The sequence below is a fragment of the Nothoprocta perdicaria genome, unplaced genomic scaffold (assembly GCF_003342845.1).
Source record: "Nothoprocta perdicaria isolate Ctin4 unplaced genomic scaffold, notPer1 scaffold_4, whole genome shotgun sequence".
NCBI classification, from domain to species: Eukaryota; Metazoa; Chordata; class Aves; order Tinamiformes; family Tinamidae; genus Nothoprocta; species Nothoprocta perdicaria.
Window position 1 is genome coordinate 10,801,868 of NW_020455643.1, and position 24,928 is coordinate 10,826,795.

A 24,928-nucleotide genomic window follows, 5' to 3' on the forward strand; every position below is an offset into this window, starting at 1 on the left:
ACTGTGTAGGAGTAAGAAAGATAGTGTCATGATTCTAAACAGAGAGGAAAGTCTGATTCAAGGCAGCTAATAAGAGTTTTGCTTAGGGTTTTTTGTACCTAGTGCCGTAGAGATCACCTTGAACAAAAAGATAAATGTAGTGCTTAACACCTACCTACGTATAGTAGCTGCTGTCCTTTGTCTTTCTGTGTCAAGTCTGTATATCTGTTGCATAAGCAAGAATATGTTCTTTACTTTCCAGCTTTTCACATTTTGTTGCTGTGTAACACTCACTTTTTTGAATGTCAATGAGTTTATTCTGTTTTGGGTTTTTTTCCCCCCCCCCATAATAATTATTTGTTGAATTTGGATGGAAAATACTGGATGCATTTTCATTACTATTTATTAACATTCACTTAAAACCGGAAATTAGTTTCCTGAAAAATATCAAATAGTTATTTTAATAATAAAAACATAGTTATTTTTAATAATATTTTAATAACAGTGAAGAAGGAGTTCAAGCCTATCAAATATCTCAAGCATTGACTGTAGCCTCCTCTGATCAGAAAATGACTAGGTTTCACAGAAGAAATATTAGTTTAAAATGTTGTCCCACGTTCAGTGTCCTAGCCTGTGTTTTTTTTTCTTTTTTTAATTATAGAACTGTTGCTTTGACACTTCTTAAAATGATTTTTCCTGGAGCTTCAGCAGCAAGCAAATATCCCTCTTTTCTTTTTCAGTCTTTGGAGCCTTCTAATGTGACAGGCCTGGGAACACATCCCCCTGCCAGTGAAGAGAGGTTGGACATTGACCTATCAGCCAAACTGTTCCTTCTTGATGAGTTAGTGTCACTGGAGAATGAGGTGACCGAGACCAAGAAGAAGAGAAGCTTCCCAGGATTTGGCTCCCCAATTGACAGGATTTCTTCAAGCTCTGTTGATACAAAAGGCAAACAGAGGTAAGATCTCTGGCTCCTAGCAGTGATCAAACTAGAAGGCCTCTGTTGGTAGGTAGGTTATCCAGGATATAAATGGCTTATTTTTAGTCCCTGGCAAATTCAGTAGGCTGTTACGAGGTGCCTCTATGTGAGGGCCTAGGATCTCTATGGATCTAGGATGTAGAGATCTAGGATCTCTACAAAAACCGCTCTGTCCAATGTGTAATTCTCCAGTTGTCATGAGTAACGCATGCTGTGGTTCACTAACCCTCACAGTGCCATCCAACTAACTGGAACATTCTAGGGCATGTATTTTTCTAGTACACTTCTTTCCAAGCATGTGAACTATCCTTGAGCATAAAACTGCCTTTTGGATCATGAGACTATTTACCACAAGAATGTATTTGAGGTTAAAAAACAAAAGGGGTGTGACTAGGCCTATTGTAATGCACATCCTGAATAGAAGGATGAAGAACACCTCACAAAACACATCACAAAACATGGGGACACAGATAACAAAATGATTCTCCAAAAAAAAGACACTTCTGGAACTAGAACTGCTCCCGATAAGCCAGGCTTAATCAATATAGCTGTGCTGTGTTATGATGAGCGTTAGTGTTTGGACCTTCTACCCTGGAAGATAGGCATGTTTATAAATATGAGGGCTAAGGAATGATGATTGATATGTCTGAGGAAAGCCAGTGAGTTTGGGACAAAACTGAAGGGGCTGTTTACCATATCCAAAAGAGCTAAACTGTCCTGTTTCTTCCATTCTTCTGGTAACTGTTGTCTTTTGGATGGAATCCCCAATGCCACAAAGTATTTAATGACATGCTTAAAATTTAATCTGGAAATGGAAAGTATTCATTGGAGTCAGTCAACATTACAAGTTCATTTTTTCTTTTTTTCTTTTTTTCCTTTTTATTCCTCCTTCAAGAAGAATTTTGCAATATTTTCATGGTATTTTTTTCCACTTACCCACCCAATCTGCTACTGGGAGTTTTTGACTGCAGCCAAAAGTGATAAAGTAGAAAAATCTTAAAACCTCAAGTAGGACTTCTTTTGTCCATAAAGCTCTGCATGAGATGAAAACCACTCATTCTTTATATTTTTAGCATGTTTTTCCTCTTAAGGGGAACAAATACTGGATGATTTTTGAAGTTACAGCACCTTTTTGCAAAAATGTATGGTAATCCCAGCTTGTAGTGTGCTTCTGGATGGTAAATGTGTTCCATTCTGTGTACAATAGAAAAAAATAACATGAAAAAGGAAAAGGGAAATTCTGTGGAAAGCTGTCCAAATTTTCTAGCAACTCTTTTTCTGAAATCAAATAAAGACATTGTGCAAACAAAATGACCCACTGCACAAAATCCTTCCTTTCCGATCATCATCTGCAGAGTTTTGCTTGAGGTTATCACTTTCAGAGAGCACTTGCAGGAGTAAAACAGAGAAAATTTTGAAAGCGCAATCTTATTTTGAACCTGAAAATTGAGCAAAGTGTCAGTGAAAGAAGCCGGGATTGTCCTGCTATGGCTTCACATGACCACAAGAGGGGAAGCTCAGCTGCAGGAAACCTCCCCATTTCCCCAGCATATTGCAGTAAAACTTCTGTTGAAGTTTTGAAACAAATGCTCAAAACCGCTGAATTCCGTTTTCTTTTTAAAAGCTGGAATTATGGCTGGGAACATTATTTTTTAACTAATGAAATACTCCTGCCTCTAACTTCTCTCACGTACTTCCTCAAGTTCTTATTCATCAATTACTAGGCAATGCATCATAAAGAGAAGGGAGATAATACTTTCAGCCTCATCAAGCGGATTTTTAATACTCAGTTTTGTGAACAGGGTATGGCAGGATACCCCTTAGGAAAATCCTGCTAGTGTTTTCTGACTTGTCCCATCTGTTAGTGTGGAATAACTGCACAATTAAATAGGAGGTTTTGAAGATCCAAATTAAGGTGTCACCTGAGCAATGTAATACCATACACAAAACAATCTCCTTTTATGCATGTAATGCTTTGCCTTTCTTTTATGAATAGCTGGTAATCTATGCAATTATTTGATTGTTGGTATTTATGAACAGGGTAGTAAATCAATATCAGCTTTTCTGTAAGCAGGTTGCAACTCTTACCTGCCTTCATTTTTGAGAGAAGTGAAGCATCCTATATTTAAACACTCCTCATTAGCTGCTGCTCTGAAACTGTTCTACGTGAAGAACAAGGTTGTGAGTAGGATGAATGGAGGAATCAAAGATGCAACAACATTTTGATTGTTGCTGTGGGTTTTTTGTTTGTTTTTTTGTTCGTTTGGTTGGTTTATTTTATTTATTTTAGTTCTTTACTGCCTTCTTTCTTTGCTTTTCCCATTCAGGAAAGTGGTTGAGCTGCCCAAGAGACGATTTGGAATTCCTCTAGACCGGATTGGAGTGAGCCGTCTCAGCAACACGAAGGGCTAGCAGCTCGTGCAGGTAAGCTGAAGCGCTGCAGGTATGGCACATTTGGAGCACCACACCTGTGGGTGGCTGCATGGAGGTACTCCAGTCTTGCCCATAGGTTGGTTAGAGAGGCTCGGGGAAGGCTGACTTCATACAATGTTTATTGTGACTGTGAATTCAAATGTAATACTCCAAACTAGGACTTAATATCTCCTCAAAGTAAATCCAGAATTCTTAGACTTTTCCATCTGCTGTAGATGACCTTACAGTGTCTTTACCCAAGCCTTCCACTTCCAAGCCTTACTGATTTAGGAAAATTGAATGTTTACTGTTTTTCTCTCTACAGGTGCTTCTGTTCTGAGTGATTGATGCTGTGTTGGAAACATTGCAGGGTTATGGAAGATGCATCCGAGCATGTCTTGTCATTGACTAATGATTCAACGTTCAAGGAATTGACCTCCTACAAAATCTGTTTCACATTGTGCTTTATGAACAGCAACAAATTGAATTCATCTGGTCAGAATGCTCTCACAGATATGCAGAGTGCCACAGATAGGAGGGAACAGAAAGTGTGTGTGTGTGTGTGTGTGTGTATATATAGTTTAATTGCATGGCATTCGTTTCTTAAACTTGCAGAAGTTCATAATCCTAGCAAGGACTTGTTAGAATTTTTGACTATAAAATGAAACTTTCAGAGATGCCAACAGAAGTCCATGAAAAGCAGACAATTTGCATTGCAAATTTCTTTCGGGAGGATGTTTGCTTGGGAGATGAAGAAAGAGTTTAGCAGTTATGGAATAAACCAAGGTTTTACTTGAACTGCTACTGAGGAGAAAACATCTGTTGACATCACTAGACATTTGTCTAAGGGAAAACTATGACAATACCTTAGAATTTGCCCTGATGTTTTTAGCAGAATTTCTCTTATCTCTGCACCAAATTTAGCAATGTTTTCATTGTATGGCAGATCCTGACATGTGGTGAGACTTACAGTTTCCTCTGCTAAGCTTATGAATACATTTTATTCCTCCCTATGTATAATATAGGAAACCATCCAAATATGAAGTCATCATCTATTTCCTAGGCCATCTGCATCATCAGCCTTATTGTAGTCTCTTAATGTGCATATGAGGTATAATCAGACATCCAACTGTAAAAGTTCAAGCATTTTTACCCTGATAACATGTAAAAATGTGCCTACCCTGTCCATTTCAATTCATTGTAAAACAGATTAACTTGAATCCTGGTTCATTCTTTTTCACTTCTTTCTAACTTTTAAAAATTAGCTAAAAAGAGATGCTTGCTGATATCTAAATGCTCAGGTTCCTAGCTGATCTTTTCTAAACCTCACACATTTCTCATTGAACTTGGGTTCATGTCAGTTAAAGTTCCTTGTATTGCTGCTCTTGGTAAATTGCTCTTAATTTCAAAAGATCTTCTTGGAGATTATATAGGACAAAGAGAAAAAAAATACATCTTGCTCTGACTTAATACTCCATTTTAGGCAGTGAGTTGCAGTAAAAGTGGGGATAGAAATGAAATGCTAACTTCCTAATCTCATGTGAGGCACAAAGCCAACTGACCATCAGCTGAAAAAATGGGGAAGAAAAAAAATCACTTTCTCCAAAGGAAGCTGAAGGAAAGAAGTTTGGATGTTGGTGAAATTTCCAAAACAGATCTATTCTGGGCAGTGAGACTTTCAGGTCATGGTGTGAAATAAGGCTCCCTATCAGAAGTATCAGTAGTAGAAGCAGTATCTTCTGAGTATTAGCATCTAATACTTGCCTGGGAGTGGGAAGTGATCATAGTGGTCAGGGAAGTGGTCCCCATGGTCATAAGAGGGACGCCACAGGTTTTCCCCCTCTCCTTGTTTCCTACAGCCCTGACTGGGTCTGGGTCCAGCAGCTAGGATCTTGACAACTCCCATCTAGGCTATTGCTGCTGCAAGCAAATCCACAAAACACCAATTCACTTCTAGAAGTGCTCCCATCTTTCCCTTCAAGAAGAGCTGCATCAAGTGGAGTTAGGTGGTCGTTCCTCCACAAATAGGTGCAGTGTCCATGCTTGTATGTGAAGCGAGTGGCAGAAGCACTGCAAATGCTTTCCAGTCCAAGATCTCAAAAGTTAGAAAAAGAGAGGGGCCATAAATCCCAATTGAGGATTCATCTTAGCTTTTTGCTTCTGACATTTCCACAAGCTCCAGTGCTCACATTCAATCTTAAAGATATAAAATTTAGACTAGATTACTGGATGGGTGGAGACTGTCTGAATGCTGGTCTGAGATGAGACTTTTCTGCCTGTGGTAGAAGCAAGTTTGCAAATACAAGCCCAGACCCTGTCTTCTGGAGTGCTGCAACCACATGTCCTGAGCCTGTCCTGCAGCTTAGCAGTTACCTTATTGCACCGAGCTCGCTCAGGCTGCAGATAATCTACTTGCAAGGTTAGCCGTGTGTGTGTGACAGGTCCAGATTATGGAGGCAATGTACTTCTGACCACTTCTACAGTTGCCTGTCAAGAGCAGCCGTGATCAAGACTCACTGTGTGATACATTTTGGGTAACTCTGGAAGAATCCAGTGCTGACATAGATGATTCACAAAGATAATAGTGGAATGTGAATGTATTACAGTGATTGGCTGATATTAGTCTGAGCAGCTTCTTAGAAAGGGGGATTTAAAGCCTACAGCTGTATGCAGATGTGCCCTTCATCTAGAGAAAAAACATGAAGGCACGGCAGGACAGATTTATCTGATTGTTAGTTGTTTCCTGGAACTGGGAGCTTGAAACTTCAATCCTGTGTTTGTCTCTCACTATGTTCTGTGCATTACCCAGCAGAAACCAGCAGCCATTCTGTTCCTGTGCCCCATCCTTGTCACAACGTGCTGAGGCCTCCTGTGATTCAGAAACCACTTGTAGAATCCATTAAAGAAGTGATGTCTGAAAGAAAGAACACCATATTTTTTTTTTTAAGACAGTACTGGATAGCCTCAGTCATTTGGGCATAACATAGAGGTTAATAAATGTGAACTGGGAGAATACTACAGGAAACATTGCATGCTCTTTGCCTTGTGCATTCTCTGTTTGCAAAACCATTCGATGTCAGTGATAATTCTCTGCTAATAAATCAACATGATCTGCTATAAAGTCTAAGGGAAATATCTTTAATTATTGCTTGTGAGTCAACTTCAGCCAGAGTGACTACCTATGCATGGGTAAAGTGGGAGCAGTACCTTGTGTGTAGCATAGTGGTTAGAAATCCTGAAGTGAGAATATGCTACAGCATCCAGTGCATGCTAACTTTGCCCTGTAATGTGGAAATGGCACCTGAGGACAGCAGGAGCTACTGCTCTGTGAGTTAGGAGGACAAGCAGGACCCTTGTAGTGACATGCTGAAGGTGAGTGTAGGGACAGCACTACCATCTTCACTCAGAACTGGTAAACAAATTGCACTCAAAACACCTCTGATCAATGGAGGTAACCCACACAACTTCATAGAGCACCATGAGGAGACCTGTGGTAGTCTGAGTACTGGGAGCGCATCCTATATACTGGTAGGATACATTAACTTGTATGGCCTCAACAGATTTATTTTGTAGTTGCACCTTTCAGAACCCAGCAAATATTAGCATTTTGTTTGCAAAAAAAAATTTGGTAACAATGCTTTAAGATAAATATATGTAGGAATCAGTGGTATAGTGTGACCTCTTCATTTTGAACAGGTGCAGACATAATTCTGCAGTAGAGAAAGTCAACTTGCGTCAGCAGTGACCAGCCAGAAGAGCCAAGAATCTCTTCTGAGATTGTCTATTTGAAGTGGAAGTCAGTGAGGCTGGTCCAGCTGCATGACAACTGCAACCCACACATATCCATGGGGAAGAGTCAATTTTTACCCAGTCCTGATCAAAAGGAAGGGCCTGCTCTTCAGGCACAATAAAATAGAGCTGTGTTATTGTAGCTTAGTGTTCAACAGGAGACTTTTTTACAGTAAACTTAACATGAGCTTATAGCAAGGAAAGTAGGAAGTTTGGGCATTTATGGGGGATGAGGAAAAAAATGACATGTGCTTTATTGCAACAGAAAATCTTTATTGGAATGATATCCAAAGGACTCCTAATTCTGTGCCTGTCCTCCCCCAAACTGACTGCATATGGTGACAGGACATGACAAGAGCGAGCTCTGTCTCAGCAAGCCGCGGTAGGCAGCCCTCAAACTTCCACGTTATCCCCACTTTGCCCTCCTGTTCTGACACTGTTGTGACCACTGCAGGTCATCACAGACCTCCCTTTAGGAGGCAAAGGGGAAACTGAGACTCCACCATGAGCAACATCTGTGAAAGCTCAGGGCAACGAAGTTAATGTTTGGTGCCTTGAGGAACCTGGTGGGACAGTGAAGGGTTTACAGTGGCAGCAGACTAAGTGGCACACACAGGGCTGTGCTGAAACTTGGGAAACATCTGCCGAGTAGAAGATCAGGGAAGGTTAAATCTGGAAGCAAGGAACAGTAGTAAGTGGAGGTTGGCTACTGGCTCCTGTCACAGTCCCCGTTAGACTTGGCTGTGGTGCAATTACAGTGGATGCATCCGAGTTAGCAGCACAACAAGAGAACAGAAGGAGCTCTAAGACATTAAGACCCAGCACGGCAGTTTGGGGAAGGGCTTGTCTTCATTCTTCATTCCCGACAAGCCTTCAGATGCAGTATTTCCAGAAGCAGGCTGGGGAAGGATACAAAAGAAGGATGTTAGCATCCAGGGTGCTTCTTAAAATTTCCCTTTGTGTTATAGAGATTTGCTTGGAGATCTTGGAGAAAGTATGGCAACGGGCAATCCTGCCTTGCCGGCAGAGCGGACCAACCGGGGGACCTATTAAGATCTTAGCTCCCTGCATACTTGGTTGCTTTCCACATCCATTATTTTTCCTCCAACAGCATAAACAATTGCTCTGCTTTGCTCTGAAGAGGGAGGCAATGACCTTGAAAGAGCAGTCCACTGCCTCATTATTCCCTGAGCTCCAGCTTTGTGCACCAGAGCAAAATGAGAGGCACACTGAAGGAAAGTGCTCACACACCTCCTGCAAAGGCAGTCAATACCCACATAACCCCATGGTCCTCTGTGAAAAGAGGGGTGCAACACTAACTGCCTCCTACAGAGTCTTGAATTTGCAGATCCACTGGGTCTGATCCAACAGCAGACAGGGTTTGGTTACACAGAGACCTTCTCACTAGCTGGTCAGGCAGTCATTTCCAAGAGAGGACCAGGACTGCTCGAAATGCTGCCTGGCCTGCCTGTGGAAGCAGATGTGCCAACAGAAGCCCTGGCTGGATGGCCACCGCTAGCCAGGCCCACAGACTCTAACTCAAAACCTACCGCGTTTTTTAGGCTGAGATGCTGACAGACTTTCCAAGGCATAGGCCACCTCTGACCCTTCCTCAGCTGAGAGCTGATCCTTCAACTTCTCCAGCTGTTGGAAAACAAATACAGCAGTGAATGAATGCCCCATTATGAGGAGCTCTGAGGCTTTCTGGAAAGCACAGTGCCATTCAGGGCAGCTGAACTGCCAAGCTGGCTGAGAGCATCACTGGGGAGGACAGGTTCTTCCCTGGAAAAGAGCCCTTCCAGGACCTCTGCCTTTGAAGTACTCACATTTACCACCATGGTCCCTGCTCCCCTTTGCTGTTTGCTTTATGATAGCAGTGTGGGCACTCTCTGCCCTTTCCTGTTGACACAATCCAAACCCTCTGGAAAAGAGGCTCCACAGAAGGATGTGGTACCATTAACACCCAAGTTAGTGTTTCTTCACAAGGGTGGGAGGTCCCAGGCATCCAGACACTGCAACACAGAGTGTCACACCTCTGTTCCTCTCAACTGTGGCTCCCACTCCTTTCCCTCTCTCTGCTCTTGCTAGTTTCCATTGGTCACAATGATAGAAAACCTCTAGCATCTCTTTTCCATCTGTGGCTACTCTTTTACAGTGGGCTGGAAATACTTATGACCATCATCTAGACTTATGTTTTGGCAACATCATTCCCAATGCGATGAAGCCCTATTAAATATCCCTCAGCCCTAGCTTGAGGTGGAGAAGGACTTGGGAGCTCACCGTATCTAAACTGCCACATTATTTTCTTTTATTGTTGTTGTTTTCCCAATTAGATCTGAACTGAAGTCTGATGGATGGAATTCAGCAGGATCTACATGAACACTTGTCATGAAGCTGGAAAGGGCTTCCACTGCCTGTGGAGACCAGGGCACAGTGGGAGCCACATCAAAGTTCCTGCATGGCTCTTCCTGGGCCTGGAACCTTGATGTGGGATGGGCCTTCCTCTTGTTATCATGGCACAGCAGGCCTGGTAGGTAGGCCCTTGGATAGGGCCTTCAATCGGGATTTTGTCTGGTGCAATGGCTATCCCTCTAATTTGAAATAATTATTGGATGCAGCCAGCTGAGATACCAGAAGGCAGCATCAACTGTCCTTCTCTCACCCTTTTCATCCATGGATATTTACCCTGCGTGAGCGGGGTGGTTGGACTAGATGACCTCTGAGGTCCCTTCCAACCTTAAGCGTTCTATGATATTTCCTTCACAGCTCTGTTCTCCTGGCTTGGCCCTTTACGGCCCTTCACTGCTGGCAGAGGCAAGAGGTGTCTCACCCATTACTACGTTAAGCCATAGCTTTGATGCCTTTTTCTGTGCTTGCATTGTAGGACCAGAATGAAGAGTGGAAAGATGTAAAGGTAGAAAAAAGACAATATACACATTTGTTTAGCTCAGCTACCATTCATGCAACAATGCATACATGCATTTGTGCATTTATTTCTCTCACCTGTTCGAGCTCTTCAAATTTCTTTGCCATCTCCCAGTCTGCAAGAAAGAACAGGGTAACATTAGTATCCACATTGCTTCCCAAAGCTCAGCTCAGAAACAGTTTTAAGGCTGCACTAGGCTTTCTAAAGCTGCACATGGCTAAATAAACTGCTCTGTGATATCTCATCCAGGATGTGGCAGGAGTGAGGTTGCATCCAAACAGGGAAGGACCCAGATTACAATAGAAAACATGGCAGGAAGAGAAATGGGATTTCAGCCTCAGTCCTGAAGGCTGAGGGACCTGAAGACAATCTGAGGTTTAGAAAGTGAAAGTGTTGGAATGATATAGCTGAACTGTAGGAACGATATAACTGATGCAGTGAAACTATGGGAAGCACCACCATAGGATGGGCTCAGGAAAAATCCCACAGTGAACACCATGGCAGTTTTCTTGAGCAAGGAGGGGAATGTAAAGCGATTGACTGGCTTCAAGTGCCGTTACACAAAAGAAGCAAAAAATAAGCAGAAGAGCTAAGAAAACACTAAAGAAACTCCCTGATATACTCTGCAAGAAAGCCAAAAAAACCAGCCCTGGAATTGCCTCCTTCTTCTGCTCTGGCAGTGGCTGCAGACAGTGATCTGGATCTCCAAAGGGATTTAAGTGTCTAATTCCCCTGACATCAGATAAGACTTCAGCACACAGACACCCTGCCAAACTGGGCTTTTTCTTTTGCCTTTGTAAATGAACAGAAGAATGACAAAAAAAAAAGCTGGCTGCACGCTCAGTTTCTCCTTCAAGAAGGGAACGATTTAGTTGAAAGATCCTGAATATTATCTGAGAGATATTCATAAAACAGAAAGAGTAACATATTATATCGGGGCTGGATTTGAGAGGCAGCATAGTGCTGGGGACAGGCTGGGAGGGAACATGGGACTCTTTTCCTGGCAGTGCCAGAAATGATCCATGGAGGATTCCTCTTAACTTTGCTTTACTCATCACTGAGGTACAAGCAAACAGTCATGTGCCTCTACAAGGGATTGGTGACATTTAAGAGCTTGTTGTTATTATTATTTTATACATTTTTACTTCTTTCAGATTTTTAAGTGCCTGTTTTGGCTCAACTTTACACAAACTGTAAGCTTGGCCAATGATGGCTATGAATAGAAAATGAACAGTGGTCGAAATTTGGAACAGATTGTCTCAGGCAGGGGGAAAGAAGCTAATTTATGGATGATGCCTTGAGAAACTGCCTGCTGTAAATTCTCTGTGCTCTGCTCAGAGATTCATTATATTCAATTGTCTGGCATAAAATGCAGCCTTTCCTCTAGGAGTAATAAGTGCATTAATCCATAAACCGATCATAAAAATGTTATTTTTTGAATGCATCTCCTTTGCATGAAAAATGCCTTTGTTAGTATAAGGACTTGATTTATTTGTATTTATTGTTTAACCACTGCCTCGCTGTATTAACAAGGGGCTCGGCTGAAGCACTAAGTGATTTGATGTATTGGGTTTTCATGACACAGTTTCTGCTGGGCCCCCTCTCTCCTGTTTTTACAGGAAAGCACAGCTTCCTGCCCCGAGACCACCACATATTGACCAAATCCTTCTCCGGCTGTAGTGGCCGTGGGAACAGACGACCTCTGCAATCTATGTGGACTTTGGGATTGTGTTGTCATGGATGGCTCGAGTTCTCAGTCATGTGTCTGCAAAAATGCTGCCCACTGCGCTCAAGAAATACTGGCCTGACATTGAGTTGTATCTCAAAAGCACCAGGGCTATACGGGGGTGCAGAGGGAAAGGTGACCCTCCAAAGATGCCCTGTACCCTAAACTTAATATTCAGCATTTATTCCAGGGATATCAGAGGCTCAGCATCATCTCTCATCGTTATTAGTCATGCCTCATATACACACATGCTCCCTTCGCAGCCCAGCGTTGAGTGTCTGAGGATTTAGGCTGTAAATTTTTGGCCAGTTTTGCATTGCATTGCCAAAGCAGCTCCCAGCAGCCCCATGAGACAGAACACCTGCTTTTAATCAGATAGAGGAAGCACACTGAAATGCAGGAGCTGAACTCTCGCCGCTTTGTGAGCACTCTGTACTCGCTAGCAAGCTCAACACGTAAGGAGCAGGCTCCTTGCATCCATATGAACACAGCTGCAGGAAGCTGGGGTCTCCACCACGTCCACTTACCAATGTTTTCTGGTCTCCGCCATGCGAGCTTCTTGTTCAGCAGCAGAGACAGCAGTGTGTCCTCGTGATTTGTGTCTTCTCTCTCCGGATGCACTCGGTTCTCTGCAGCACATAAAACACGCTTCTGTCAGGCCCTCACGGCAAAAAGGATGGACCCTCCAGCCTCCAGCAGTAATACCAAAATTAAGGCTGAGAAGTAGAAGTAAAATGTCTCTTGTCTTTCCCAATGTGGAAGGAGCTTGAGGAGAGTGGAAGATGGGTGAATGTAGAGTAGAGTGTCCAGGCAGAGAGGTCTGCTCACAGAAATGGTGCGAGATGGGGCAACTCGCAGCGCCAGTTCTGGGCTCCTGTCATAAAGCAATCTGGGGCTTACTGTGAGGTCCCTTTTTAGAACTTAATGTTTTCTCCCCAGGGGTTGTGGCTGTGCCCTCAAAAGTGCTTGTGAAACCAGTGGCTTAGCAGTATTCAATAGACACGGGGGATCAGGCTCTATTCAGAGTCCTGAAAGCTTTCAAAGAGCCTCCTAGCTCTGCCAAACATGTTTCCAGCATCATCTAACATTTGGATGTTGAATTCAGTATTGAGGGGGCGGGCTGGGAGCCAGAATTTTCAGGGAGAAGGGCCATTCCCTAAAACTTTTGCTCTGAATATTCTTGCCCCACAAAGCCTTAGAAGACACCCCTGGAACTTATGAGCAGGGCAAGAAAATGGTGCAGAAAGATGTATTTCTCTCTTCTCCAAAGATTTTTGAGACATCTGCTCACTCCCTTCAAGGAGGCGAGTAGGAAGAATTTGGTCTCATGTAACTGTCTACCCTATATAACTGTAAGGGTATGAAGACTAAAAGAGATACGAGACAAAACCAAAATGTGACATAGATGAACCTCAAGTGTGTGTGGGAATCAGCCCCATCAGTCACAGCCACATAAACCCTTACAAGCAGAGCAGTCCTAGCCAAAGTGGTCCAAGAGCCTGGCCAGCTCATCACTGCCTAATGCTACAGCTGAAGCTGATGACCCTGACTGTGATCTCGAGAACGAAGCCGGGGAAAGCGGCAGAGCTGCACGCTGAGCAAAACTCGCCCTTAGTGCGCTGTGCTGTGACCCTCTGTCCTCAGCTGGAAAAGCAGTTACAATTTCAAAATAGCTATTTTTAGTCATTTGGGGGATTTTCTACAGAAGAAAAAACAATATAAACACTCTGCGAAACACTAAATGATGGCAATATTTAGCTAGAATGGCCTCAGGAATGTTTTGGTTGCCATTACAAAAATAAATAGGTGATATACGAGGAAAAATCATCTGAAAAACAACATGTTATTTTCTATCCTATATTTAGCTGCTCTGATTTTTTTTTCTGCTGCCAAGTCTCTCTAAGAAAGAAGATTAATGATTGACATTTCCCTGACGAATAAGTCCAAGCTAAGATTAATTTAAATTGTGGGAGAAGAAGATATAAAAAGTAGTTTCCTGAATAAAGAAAGTTCAGCAACACCCTACCACTGACATTTATGAGCTGTCAAATCTCATATGGTGCATACTAGGATTGTTACTCTGCGATATTGTAATATATTTCCTTGGAAATTTTCTGTCAAGAAAGAAAGCGGTACTTTTACCAGACACATGCCATCACATCTGGTATTTTTTTACTGATTAATGGAATGTGTCACACAACCAATGCTAGACCAGAAGGACAACTATAGGTCAGGCTAATATAAGCAAGTCATCTATGGGTAACAGCCAGGTTAATTGAGTGTTTAATATAGTTCAAGGTTGGTTTTATTCCCTTTCATGGACAGATGAATGTTACTCGGCTACGACAAGCAGCAAAGCAAAGCGAAAATCAACACCTACCTGTGACATCTAGTCTGTGCTCCAGCTTACCTTGTAGTAAATAAGGCTCTCCACACGTAGATGGGACATACACAGTCATGGTCAAGATGGTTAGCACTCCAAGGGACAGCGGGACGGACCACATCTTCTCCATGTTCCCACCACCCAGAAGCATCTTCCTTCAGGCACGGTGGAGGACTTCAGTGCAACCCAGTGCCAGATGAGCTCACTTTTAAGAGGCAGTGAATGTGCCGTGATTGTAAATGGCCTTTGGAGGAGGGGAGGAAAAAAAAATCTCTTGAGATATAATTCAACCTGTCAATATGATTCACTCCTTTGGGAGTGGACAGAACAACCCAGTAACAGACGTCAGATGGAACCTGTTCAATATGTCTCGTATCAAACTGATCTAATGAATTCTGATGTTCCCACAGGCATGGACTGTCCACGCACATTGATATACATTCCATACGTAGATACATTAAAATATTTTTTCAAGGCTGTTGTTTTAATGATGTTCAGACATGTGAACTCCCACATTAGTGAGGAAGATTTTGTCTAACATACAAGTCGTCATACGTCACCAGTTTGGACAGAATCAGGTTAATGGGTTTTTGTAATTTATCATCGCACATTCTAGTGCCTATATTAATTAACATGCGAAAGAATGAGTGGTGAAATGGTGGGAAGCAGGAGGGCAGAGCTCTTTTCATTTAACTAATTGGAGGATATGGAGTGTGTCTCCTTCACAGTGACTTACAGCTTTGTCAATAGGAAAAGCGTCACACCCTATTTTGGGATTGTGTCTGAGTGGGGGAGTTCAGATTTGGCAGCAGACATGGAACACAACAAGGATGGGCAACTACCTCCAGTCTTGTCCAAAGGGAAAAAATAATGATGGTCAGATACAGTTCTGGTTGCACAGCCATATTTTACTAGTTGATATGTTAGAATAAAGCATTGAGGCATGTTGCACATATTTAGCCTCTGTTCTAAGGATATGACATCTCAGTTTGGCTTCTATTTATTGCCTGTCCATTTCTATTGATAAGAGACCTGCTATTCACATGCTATTACAAGCTCACCAAGAGACATGCTGTAAGAACTACAGCGCTAAACTTTGTTCTTCACTTTGGCTTCTTATGCCAATCATGGTCTGCAAAACTGAGTCATCTGTACTCTGCTTTGGCCAAGCACTGAGTTGTACACAGACTCCTAGTGAATCACACCATGTGCTTTTTTGACACTACATCATGCCAGATTACCCAACATAACTGTATCTGATGGTACCTGCATTTCATCTTAACACAAAAGATAACGCAATTTCCCTGCTTGGGCTTCTGGTCTTCAGTTCTTCCAATACCTTGCTGTGGAGCTAGAATGGCCATAGGATGACTAACCTGCTAATGTTGCTTTTAATAGTTTTATTTTTACTAAAAAATAGGGGAGGAGAGAGGAGAGAATTCCATTTTTTTTTTCTAATAAGTGTCTACAAAAAGAAATAAGATGATTCCATGAGGAGATCCTACTCTGCTGAGGAAATACTCCAGTTTTTCCCTCCAGATATAACATATATGAATAAAACAAACTTTCCTCAGTCTTGAGAACCAGATGAAGTACTTCCCATCATTTTTCATGATCTCTGAAGTTCTCTTTGGACAAAAAGACCTCCATCCTATTTGAGATCTTTTCCAGTCATGTCATTGTCCCCAAGCCCATTCTGGACTGGAGTCCAGGGTGACTCAAAACCAAACTCTTAAGGAAGGTCAAGAACAGTTTTGCTTGGTGTAGAACGGCATAAATGTCATTCCAGGTCCATACCAGTCTGTTTGCAGATCTGCTATGAAATTGGCTTTGCGTTGGTTTAGACGGTGGAATCCCTGCCTCCTACAAGTCCATGCAGAATCCATCAAATCTCTGACTGTTTTTTCTTCCCACTGTATGAAATCCCTACCACAGTAATGAGCGATTGGCAGGATTTTCAGGAAAATGAGCTATTCGTTGGGATTTTCTCAATCACTGCAGAGCAACTCCAGTTCTGGCTCACTGTCCCTGAAAGGATAGTTCAATTCCCCAAAGCAACTTATATATATATTGTTTCCAGTCCATGCAAATGAGGGCTCTAGGTAAAGTTAGGGACAGTCTTCTAGTTTTACCTATTAGAAAGGAGACTACTGGATGTTGTGCAGGGAATTCTCTGAGTGAATGGGTAGATATCTCACAGCCAGACACCAGCTGCCAGATGCTTGTGAACTTTTTGCATTTGTTGCAACTATGAAATAAATGATTTGCAGTGATGGGCTTTTCGTAAGACGCCCACTTAGAAAAGATTTTTGTTTTTATCCTATTTGTCCAGTCAGTGGGAAAATTACTACATTTTATTGTTTTTATGTATTTTAATCTCAATTAAAAGAAATAAAGTTACCATATTTTCCCAATTACTTCACTTTGTGACAATGCTTTGTACATCATCCATTGGTCACCTCTGTTTACAACTCAAAGCTAACCAGAAATTAAAAATCAGAGAAATTGAGAAAACTTGATCTATTGCTCTAATCTCAGCTGCATCAGCTCTTGAGTGTGGGGCACATGTCAGGGCCTGAGGACACTGGTGGGCCTTAATGATCCTGATCAGCATCACCTGGGAACTCCACCCACCTCCTCTGCTCGGGAGCCTTATTTAAGCTCAGCCAGAGACTTCCTGGCTTGTGCTGTGGGAATGTTGCTTTTTAGGTTGGCTCTGTCTGGTTATGGACCGGGTTGATATGGGCTCTGCTGTGCACGCTGATTTTCTAGTTTGACCTTAGTCCTACCTCATTGCTGTGAACCTGCCTGGTGATCACTGTGTTGTCTCTGACCGTGGTTGCCCTTGCTGGACCTGGTTATTATCTGTGGATTGTCTTCCCAGCTTGACCTCAGATCTGTATCATCATATAAATGTGCCTGAAGATTTGGAATTGTGGTCAAACCTGGCAACCATCTGCTGGTCTACCCTGATCCTGTTGCTCAGGGACTGTGGGATGGGACCCTGCCTGGTGAGGCCCCTACCATGTCACTCTTGTTACTGTGCTCAGCACTTCCTCCTTTGGGTGGTCATTGTTCTGTTCTGCTCTTCCTGATAATATCTTCAGCTCTCTTTATGCACTGAGCTCTTCTTTCCACCTCTTTCAAAGAAGTTACTTTAGCTCAATAAAATTTAATTATGTTTTATAAAAAACTGGACTTCAAAAAGTTGGTGTAGGTGGTATTGTTTCTTCCAATGAAGATAGAACAGTCTCTAGAAGAGATGGGATTTCTAAATGGCCTAATCTTGGTTTATGCCAGATTTGCTATGTGTACTGCTTCACAGTAAGCTTTGGGTGAAAAAATCAGTGTTTTTCAGGCAATTTATGTGTGCTCCTGTTAATTTGTAACACAGGAGGCAGTGTTAAACTGCTGAGAGCAGAACTGGAGGGACAATTTCCCATAACAAGATTGGAGTGGCAGATTTCCAGGGTGCTTTGCATGCCATACCTCTTAGATTTGAGGACAGGGAGGGTGTAATTCTCTACTTCACTTGTTTCTAGGAAGCTCTGACATTTACTGCATGTGGCATATATTTCAGATGAGCCTCAGGAGCATCCATGGGCTTTGCTGTGGTTTTACGGTCTCTCTTTGGTGCATTTTTGATGCCCAAGGTAAACAACCAGCTGTGGAAGATTTGGCCAGAAAGAATCTCTTCTTGCAAGTGGGGGAATGGGCTGTTTTTAACTCTGCCCTGCCGCCTGTGCAACAAGGATGGACTTGACTGAAACCAGGTAGTGAGAGCTGGTGGAGGTAAAATTTTATGCTGTATAGTGAGACATAATTTTCCCTTTGTGTATTTTTCTTGATTAGAGCACTTCTAAGACAAGGATGAGGAACCATAAATGGATTTGGAAGTGAAGAGGATTCAAGAGGAGGGAGAGGCACATTGTAGCTTAGATCCCTGGTAAATAGGAGATGAGTTTAGGAGCTTACAGCAAGCAATGGAGAGGTCCCCTCAGAGTAGCTGTGTTCAGGAAGATGACAACTTGTTCCCTGGCCTGGGCTCATGTCTTTCCATTGATTCACACTACACTGTCCTCTCCAGACATGTCCTACCCCCACCATTCAGATACTCTAGTAACTGTCTCCCTCCTCTGTACTCAAGTCCCTTTCTTTTCTCAAAAAATACTCTTGTTATTCTTCCTCCCCGCCCCCCCCCCCGCCCCTTTCTACTGTTGTAGGACCAGGTCACCTTTGTCTCTTCTATCCACATTGCTATTGCATCTCGGCCTCTCTCTCTCTGAAATGCCCTTCACCTGATAGGAATCAAAGCAGAAAGCACTGAAAACTCCATTCTATTCTGCCTACTCCTTTCTGCACTTTATACATGATTTCTCCCTTGTGTCACCTACACCCTGGGGCATTCCTGAGAAAGCAGAGAACCTGTTGGAGTCCTGTTATTCAAAGCACCACTGGAAGGCACTGAGATACTCTGCTGATGCCCCTGGTGCAAACTGACAGACCTCTTGACCACAAAAAGAGGAATTAAAATAATGTTCGCATAAGCCAGACAACAGCCCTCCTTGCAGTTTCCTGAGAAGAGCGCATAATGTAAAATGAGATTCTCTGTCTCTCAGGGGGATATTAAAACCAGTCAATATTTATGAAGCTTTTAGTCTGACTCATGCAATTTGCTCTCTTCCACGTGCTTGTCTTTGGGATTCAGCTGTTGCTTGGCCTGTTGCTGCCATAAAATGAGATGCTGTGGTTCAACTGTCTCCTTGCTTATAGGTGGAAGAGGGAAAGGTTTGGGCAGGGTGTAAAACTGTTCTACTTGTTGCCTACTGCAAGCAACCAAGGGAGGACACAAGGGCAAGAACCACCTGGAGCTCTTCCGCCTGCCGGTCTTCCATACTTACTGACCAGCTTAAGTTATCAACAGGCAATGTAGAAAACCTTTCTGCTGAAATGTGCTGGGGTGGGCTGGCTTTTAAGTAATTTTCACTGATGTTTTATCATGGTGAATATTGGTCATGTGGCTGTGGATGGACTAATCTCTCTCTCTGTTCCAGGATTCCATGCCCTAAGAGGAGGCATGGTCTGGATTGACCTGGTTGTGACTTAAGGCTTTCACTAACATTGATCTCTTCCATTCCGATTCATCTTGTGTTCTGCCTGGCTGATGGAATGTGAGCACTTCCATGAACTCAGCAGAGATTTTGGCTGTCCAGCCAGTGATGCTGTGGAGCGTTTTCATAACAGGAACACTATCCTGTCGAAGTTAATCCTCCTAGGACTCCTCTCAAGGCAGATGTGGAAGAAAAGATGAATGATTTGGAGCAGCCTGCCTGGTTCTCCAGAGAATCTTCTCATCATCTGGGAGTTTAGGGACCAGCCACTTGGGAAAATGGTGACTAAGGTAGGAAATCAGTATATTATAGCAATGTATGACCTCATTACTGGAAATGAACTTGCATTCCCCACATGCAGCTGACAAACTATCTTTTGCTGTTAATTGCAGATCTCAACCTCCCTATTCTTTCTGGTGATGGGCATGAGACTCTAGCTTATCTTGCTGACATATAAGGCCAGCAAACCAAAGTGGTGATCTGGCTGCAAATTCAAATGAAGCTTGCTGCTGTCTGGGTGGAAAAGGCAGACAGAGCAAGGTGTTATTTCTACTGTGTAGCAGAGGGCTCTGTGAGGCCACCTGAACTTGTCACCAGTGGACATACGTGTTTTTTCCAGCAAGTTAGACATCTACCTTGGCCACAGAACTTTCTCGAAACCTTTCTCAGTAACAGTCACACGAGAGAAGGTTTAAAGAGACACTATAGGTTACTTGAATGAGCTTGTGCTGATGCTATTTTCTGATATATCTTCTGTTGCCAGGAGTCTGAGATGATCTAGACTTTTTTTAAAAAACTTTTGATGAAATTTGCATGAGTAACCATAGTCTGGGGGCCTGCCTATTTTAGTTTCTTCATTTGTGTACAGAGCATCTGAAACTGGTAACTTCTGGAGATGCAAAATAGTGGTTTGCTGAGTGAGCATCAATGCACTGCATGTAAAATTTTATGTACAGAATCATGACTAGAGATAAAGGCTACACCTGAGAGCACAGGCTAATCCATCCCTTGCCTCTTGGCCTGCTTGCTGCCCTGCGATGAAGGACGCAGAGCTGGAAAGAGTGACGTGGGATATTGTTTAACTGGGAAGAAAAAAAAGATGGGAAGGTAGAAATAAAATGACAACTAAATGCCTTGAAATTCCATGCAGGTAGTAGTGACTGAGTAACTGAGTACGAGCCAAGGGAAGCTTTACCACAAGCTTTTTATTTGACTTTGTACTCCCATTGACAGGATTTGCAGGCAGTTCTCTGTAGAGCACTAATTGATATGTTTAGGTAGGTTTTCTTATTTTGAACTATAAGAGTAAAGGAAATGGCATGATTTACAGCAGGTAAAGGAAGAGTAAAACAGCCTATGTACCTATATGTTACAATATTAACCTAACCTCTTTTAGAGAGGTGCTTCCTGAAAGGCGCTTGGCCTTTCTTTTGCTGATGTAAAACTTTATTCTAAGTGCAAGATGCTTCAGTGGCTGTTTCCTTTGCAGGGTGAGGGGAAGTACTAAAACTAGAACCCTTGCAATTGTATAAGTAAAACTAACTTGCACACTGTGGCTTATAGGGAAATCTATACAAATGTTTGATACGTGCTGCAAGCAGCTTAGTTTTATGCATGGTACCTGACTTCAGGCTATATGGGTTATCTCCAACTTAAGTCAAGAAAAGCCCTTTTGTAAAACTGCAGTTCAGTTTTTCCAATATTTCTTTTGTTAAATGTAGACAGCAGTTTAGTTTCCTCCTCTGTTTCTTCATTTGCAACCACTCCATTTATAATACTGTAATGTGTTTTATTTTTATAATACTTTTATCCTTGCATGCCTCTGATCTCCAGGAAGCCTGAGTTCCCACAGGCAGCACTCAACTGCCTAAGAAATTGCACACCTGCTTCTGGTAGCTCCTTGCCAGGTGCTATGGTGCTTGCTGCCTCTCCCTGGCCTCCTCTGGCTCAGGACTTCAAACATCTCTGCAGTGCATCCTTGCTTACTTGGGAAAAACAGGGAAGTTAATAAGCAGGTGGAAGAAAGGAAAAGTTCTAGGTGATGTCTCCAGCTTAGGTGTTGAGGAAAAGCCAACCCTTGGCAGCAGTCACCACTGACCATGGTTTTTGGACAGAGGCTTGCATGGCACCTGATGCTTAGTATCATGAAACACGTGGAATGAATGTTTCAACTCTGCCTAGATTGTTAACTGATGTGTATCACCCTGTCTCTATAGGGTAATGATCATGTCTATTTCTGTCATGGCCTCACCCATGGGAAATAGCCTTGTACTCATTAAAGTAACTTCAACATAAACTTTTCTATGAAAAATGAACATCTTGATGGAGTCTAATTTATTTCACAGTTGCTGCAGACCTAAAATGACAGTATGACAGTGGGAGAGGTGCCCATTTAAGCAGCTTGTACAAACCCACTTCTGCCTGCCTGTAAGAGGAACCGAGCACTATAAAGTCCTCCCGTGGTCCTTAGCCACTGCCTGCCTGCTCAGCCTCTGCACCCAGAAGCTCACTGTGGCTTTTCTTCAGGCCAGGCTAGATCATTATGTTTTGCTTTGAGCATTTGGGTTAGAGCCTTGCAGATGTTCCCCCTGCCTTGCCCCAACCAGAATTCTTTCATGAAATAGGGGTTACGTGTGTGTGCCGTGCATTTGATCTCCTTCTGGTGCTTTTGTCTTGGGCAATGAGATGATCTTGTCTTCAGACAGAAGGTCTTATAGGATTAAATATCTGCTTTCATAAGATTGAAATGTTATCTCATCAGCTTAAAGAGAAGAGGGCAGTCTTTCCAGTTTTATCAAGATTAACTAGCCCACTACAATATAATAGATATCATATAACTTGTACAGGAAAAGATGATTTCAGTGTAGCAGAGCAACAAAATTCCACAGTTTTTGCCTAGAAGCAGCTTTTAGACACAAATGTTAGTCAGGAAGGTGGTCTGAGATCCACCACAGTGATAAACCTGGTGGGAACATGAGACCTGATTATGCTGCAGTGGTGGTGTCATCAATAACACATTTTCTGGATCTTATTTAATCCTCATTTGCAGTCCTCCTGTAGTTGTTTTTATGTTCGTTTTAGTTAAATTTGAATCCTTGTATATTCTTCATACCCTCTTTGACCAATTAATGCCATCTATCAGCTTCATATTACATCTGAATATCTCAAAATCAAACTAAGGTGAGGAGCCTAGGACCAAAACTGTGAAGTTTGCTGTGTACGATCCAGCCTTAGGCAACTGTGTTGATAAATCCTGATCACAAACCTTTTGACCCTGGTGTCCCTCCAAAGAGCCTGTTCTAGCCTTTCTGTACTCGGATAGTTAGAAACATTTCCTCATTTACAGCAATGGGGAAAATAGCTTTTACAGTATCTGCCTGAAGTTGTCCGCATCCTGGTGGAGCTCACTGACCCATTCCTATTGCCTCATTGCAATAAGTCTTGGAAAAACAAATACCACTGCATAATTAAAGGAGGTGAGAGAGGACACAGCCACATAATTTATGTAGTAGTTACCTAAGCCTAGTAACCTCGGGAATGACCTAATATCACGCACCAACCTCTTTAACAAAGTTTCACGTAAGCAGGCACATAATTTGTTTAGCATCAGTCAAAACTGTATGAATCCAGCCTGGTAGTTCTGCATGCAGGGCAGATTTTGATTGTTTTACGTTGCAGGTTTGGGCGTTAATCAGGAAAATTGATGGAATAGAAATTTATTGCTGAAGACTGAAGATCTGTCTATATGGCCTGAGATTCAGGATTGCTGCCACTGATGGCTTAAGTTACGCTTGTAAATGCAAGTACTTTGCAATGTAAATTGTGAAACTGGCTTTGTTGCCTTAGAGCTGCGGTATAAACGTTAGTGTTTCAGGCTTTCAGTTTCTGCTGTTTTCTGTTGAGTACCTTATACTAAGAGAAGGAAAACACATTTTTTGAAAGCCATGATCAGTATCAGATTTGTAAATTATGTGCTACTTCTTGGTTCTCTGGTCTCTGAAAGTACTTTCAGAGTGATTTCTTAAAAAAAAATGAGGTGGTAAAGAGTAAAAGATGTTCAGAAGAATATCATACTGACTTAATAAAAATGCAAACTTGGGGATAAATGGGAAACAGCCTTTCTGGCTGCTCCTGTGCATGGAGCTGGCTGTAGCCAAGGGGATTATCTCCAAGCAATGCCATCCTGCAGCCTGTGCTAGGTGCAGCTGAATGGCAGGGGATTACAGGGAGCCGCTAGGCAGAGCCGAGGCTGGCGTAGGAGATAATCTGCTGAGCTGTCCGCTGGGAGGGACAAGGCACTGACTAATCCCTATGTGTATGAGCACATGAAGGGCTGTCAGGATAGCTGGAGTGACTGAGGATGCCACTTCATACTCGGAGTGCCACCGTCCTGCCAGCCCTCAGGCTGTGTAATGACAAGCACGAGAGGTGCATTAGATGTGTGGAGGTGAGAAGGAGTTATGAATATGGATGATTCAGGGACTTTTCTCTGAAGGCTGGGTGGCTGCAAGAAAGGCAAAGGCAGTTCTGGTTACCTGTGAGTTAAGTACAGAGTCTGGGTGTTTTTGAGATGAGGAAACTTTTTTTGAAAGGGGTAGAATTAAGGGAAATAACTCCTGACTTCCAGACATGACCGGGAAAATCTGGAAGAGCAAGAAGCTAACATGTGTAAAAATCTTTCCCCTCCGACCCCAAGACAATTTCTTTCACATACTTTTTAATAAAATGGAGGTATTATTCCTTTTGCTGCTTTTGGAGAGTCCTCATTCCACTCCATCTTCCTCCCAGCCTGTTTATGGCACAGGCCTGGGGACTCTAGTCACCTGCAGCAGCAGCAGAGCCTCCCCAGGGGCTCTTGGTGATGGGAAGGCTGAGATAGGCACAGACCTCCTGCTCCCACACCCTGTGCCTAGAAACCTGACCCAGACCTGTGGGAAAAGCGAGTCCCCCTTGGCTGAGGCTCTGGAAGAGGCATCTGGTCCCAGCAGTGAAACAAGAGCCAGGGGACCATCGAGGCAGATGCTGCAGGTTGCTCATGATAAGTGTAGTAGGACTGACTTTGCTGCTTATGTACTCGGAGTCAGGCACTTATTTATGGTCAAAACAGTGCACGGGGTCTGCCTGAGCACAGCCTGGAGGGGCTTGGGCACTGCTAAACCCCCCAGCTGGGTCTTGTGGGGAAACGAAATCAGTTTCCTGCAGCAATTGGGTTAAAGAAGGTAATTGGCAGCTGCCGCCCCCCTTCCTGACTGCCTTGCTGTGCTGGAGGTTGGATCTGACCTGTGCCAGGTGGAGCATTGCCCAGGCTCCAAGGGCCTCCGGAGCTGCAGCTTGTCCAGGGCTTGGGAGCCCTTTCCCTGCATAGTGCTTATTCCAGGGCACTTTTCCACATACTTTAGCTTATTTTCCTTTCCTAAAAGGAATTTCTTCTTTAATTTCCTTCCCTAAATGGCAGCATGCAGGGCATGCAATAGCTGTGTTAAATCCCAAGGCATTGGCTCACCTGGCATTTGACTTGGGTGTGTTTTTATTTCCCAGTTTGGTGTGAAAAATACAAATCCTGTGTGTCAGATCCCTATGGGAGGGGTAAGGAGTCAGCAGGGAGGCTCTGGCACGAAGCCTG

The 24,928-nt window shown here is 43.0% G+C and overlaps 2 protein-coding genes and 1 long non-coding RNA gene across 7 annotated transcripts in view; 2 read left to right on the forward strand and 1 right to left on the reverse strand.

The window, feature by feature from the left end:
- OSTN (osteocrin) overlaps window positions 1-6,176 on the forward strand; it is an 86,168-nt gene extending 79,992 nt beyond the window's left edge. For all 4 annotated transcript variants that reach the window (XM_026045393.1, XM_026045395.1, XM_026045392.1 and 1 more), the window contains 3 exons: window positions 720-937; window positions 3,286-3,382; window positions 3,696-6,176. In XM_026045393.1, coding sequence (XP_025901178.1) covers window positions 720-937; window positions 3,286-3,370 — 303 coding nt within the window. In that variant the 3' untranslated portion in view covers window positions 3,371-3,382; window positions 3,696-6,176. The remainder of the gene's footprint in view (window positions 1-719; window positions 938-3,285; window positions 3,383-3,695) is intronic.
- Window positions 6,177-7,558: 1,382 nt separating this feature from the next.
- Window positions 7,559-14,345, reverse strand: UTS2B (urotensin 2B). The gene is made up of 5 exons (XM_026045352.1): window positions 14,222-14,345; window positions 12,339-12,440; window positions 10,163-10,200; window positions 8,710-8,803; window positions 7,559-8,058 (listed from the first exon to the last, which is right to left on the reverse strand). Exons 1-5 carry the CDS (start codon window positions 14,343-14,345, stop codon window positions 8,033-8,035), a joined length of 384 nt encoding a protein of 127 aa, XP_025901137.1. The 3' UTR covers window positions 7,559-8,032.
- A 2,543-nt stretch (window positions 14,346-16,888) lies between these two features.
- On the forward strand, window positions 16,889-21,319 carry LOC112952316. Of its 2 annotated transcripts, XR_003250368.1 has the most exons (5): window positions 16,889-17,205; window positions 17,775-17,967; window positions 18,968-19,154; window positions 19,249-19,595; window positions 19,698-21,319. It is a non-coding gene; the product is annotated as an uncharacterized LOC112952316 (long non-coding RNA). The 2 variants fall into 2 exon arrangements; XR_003250367.1 differs by lacking the exon at window positions 18,968-19,154.
- The last annotated feature ends 3,609 nt before the right edge of the window (window positions 21,320-24,928 follow it).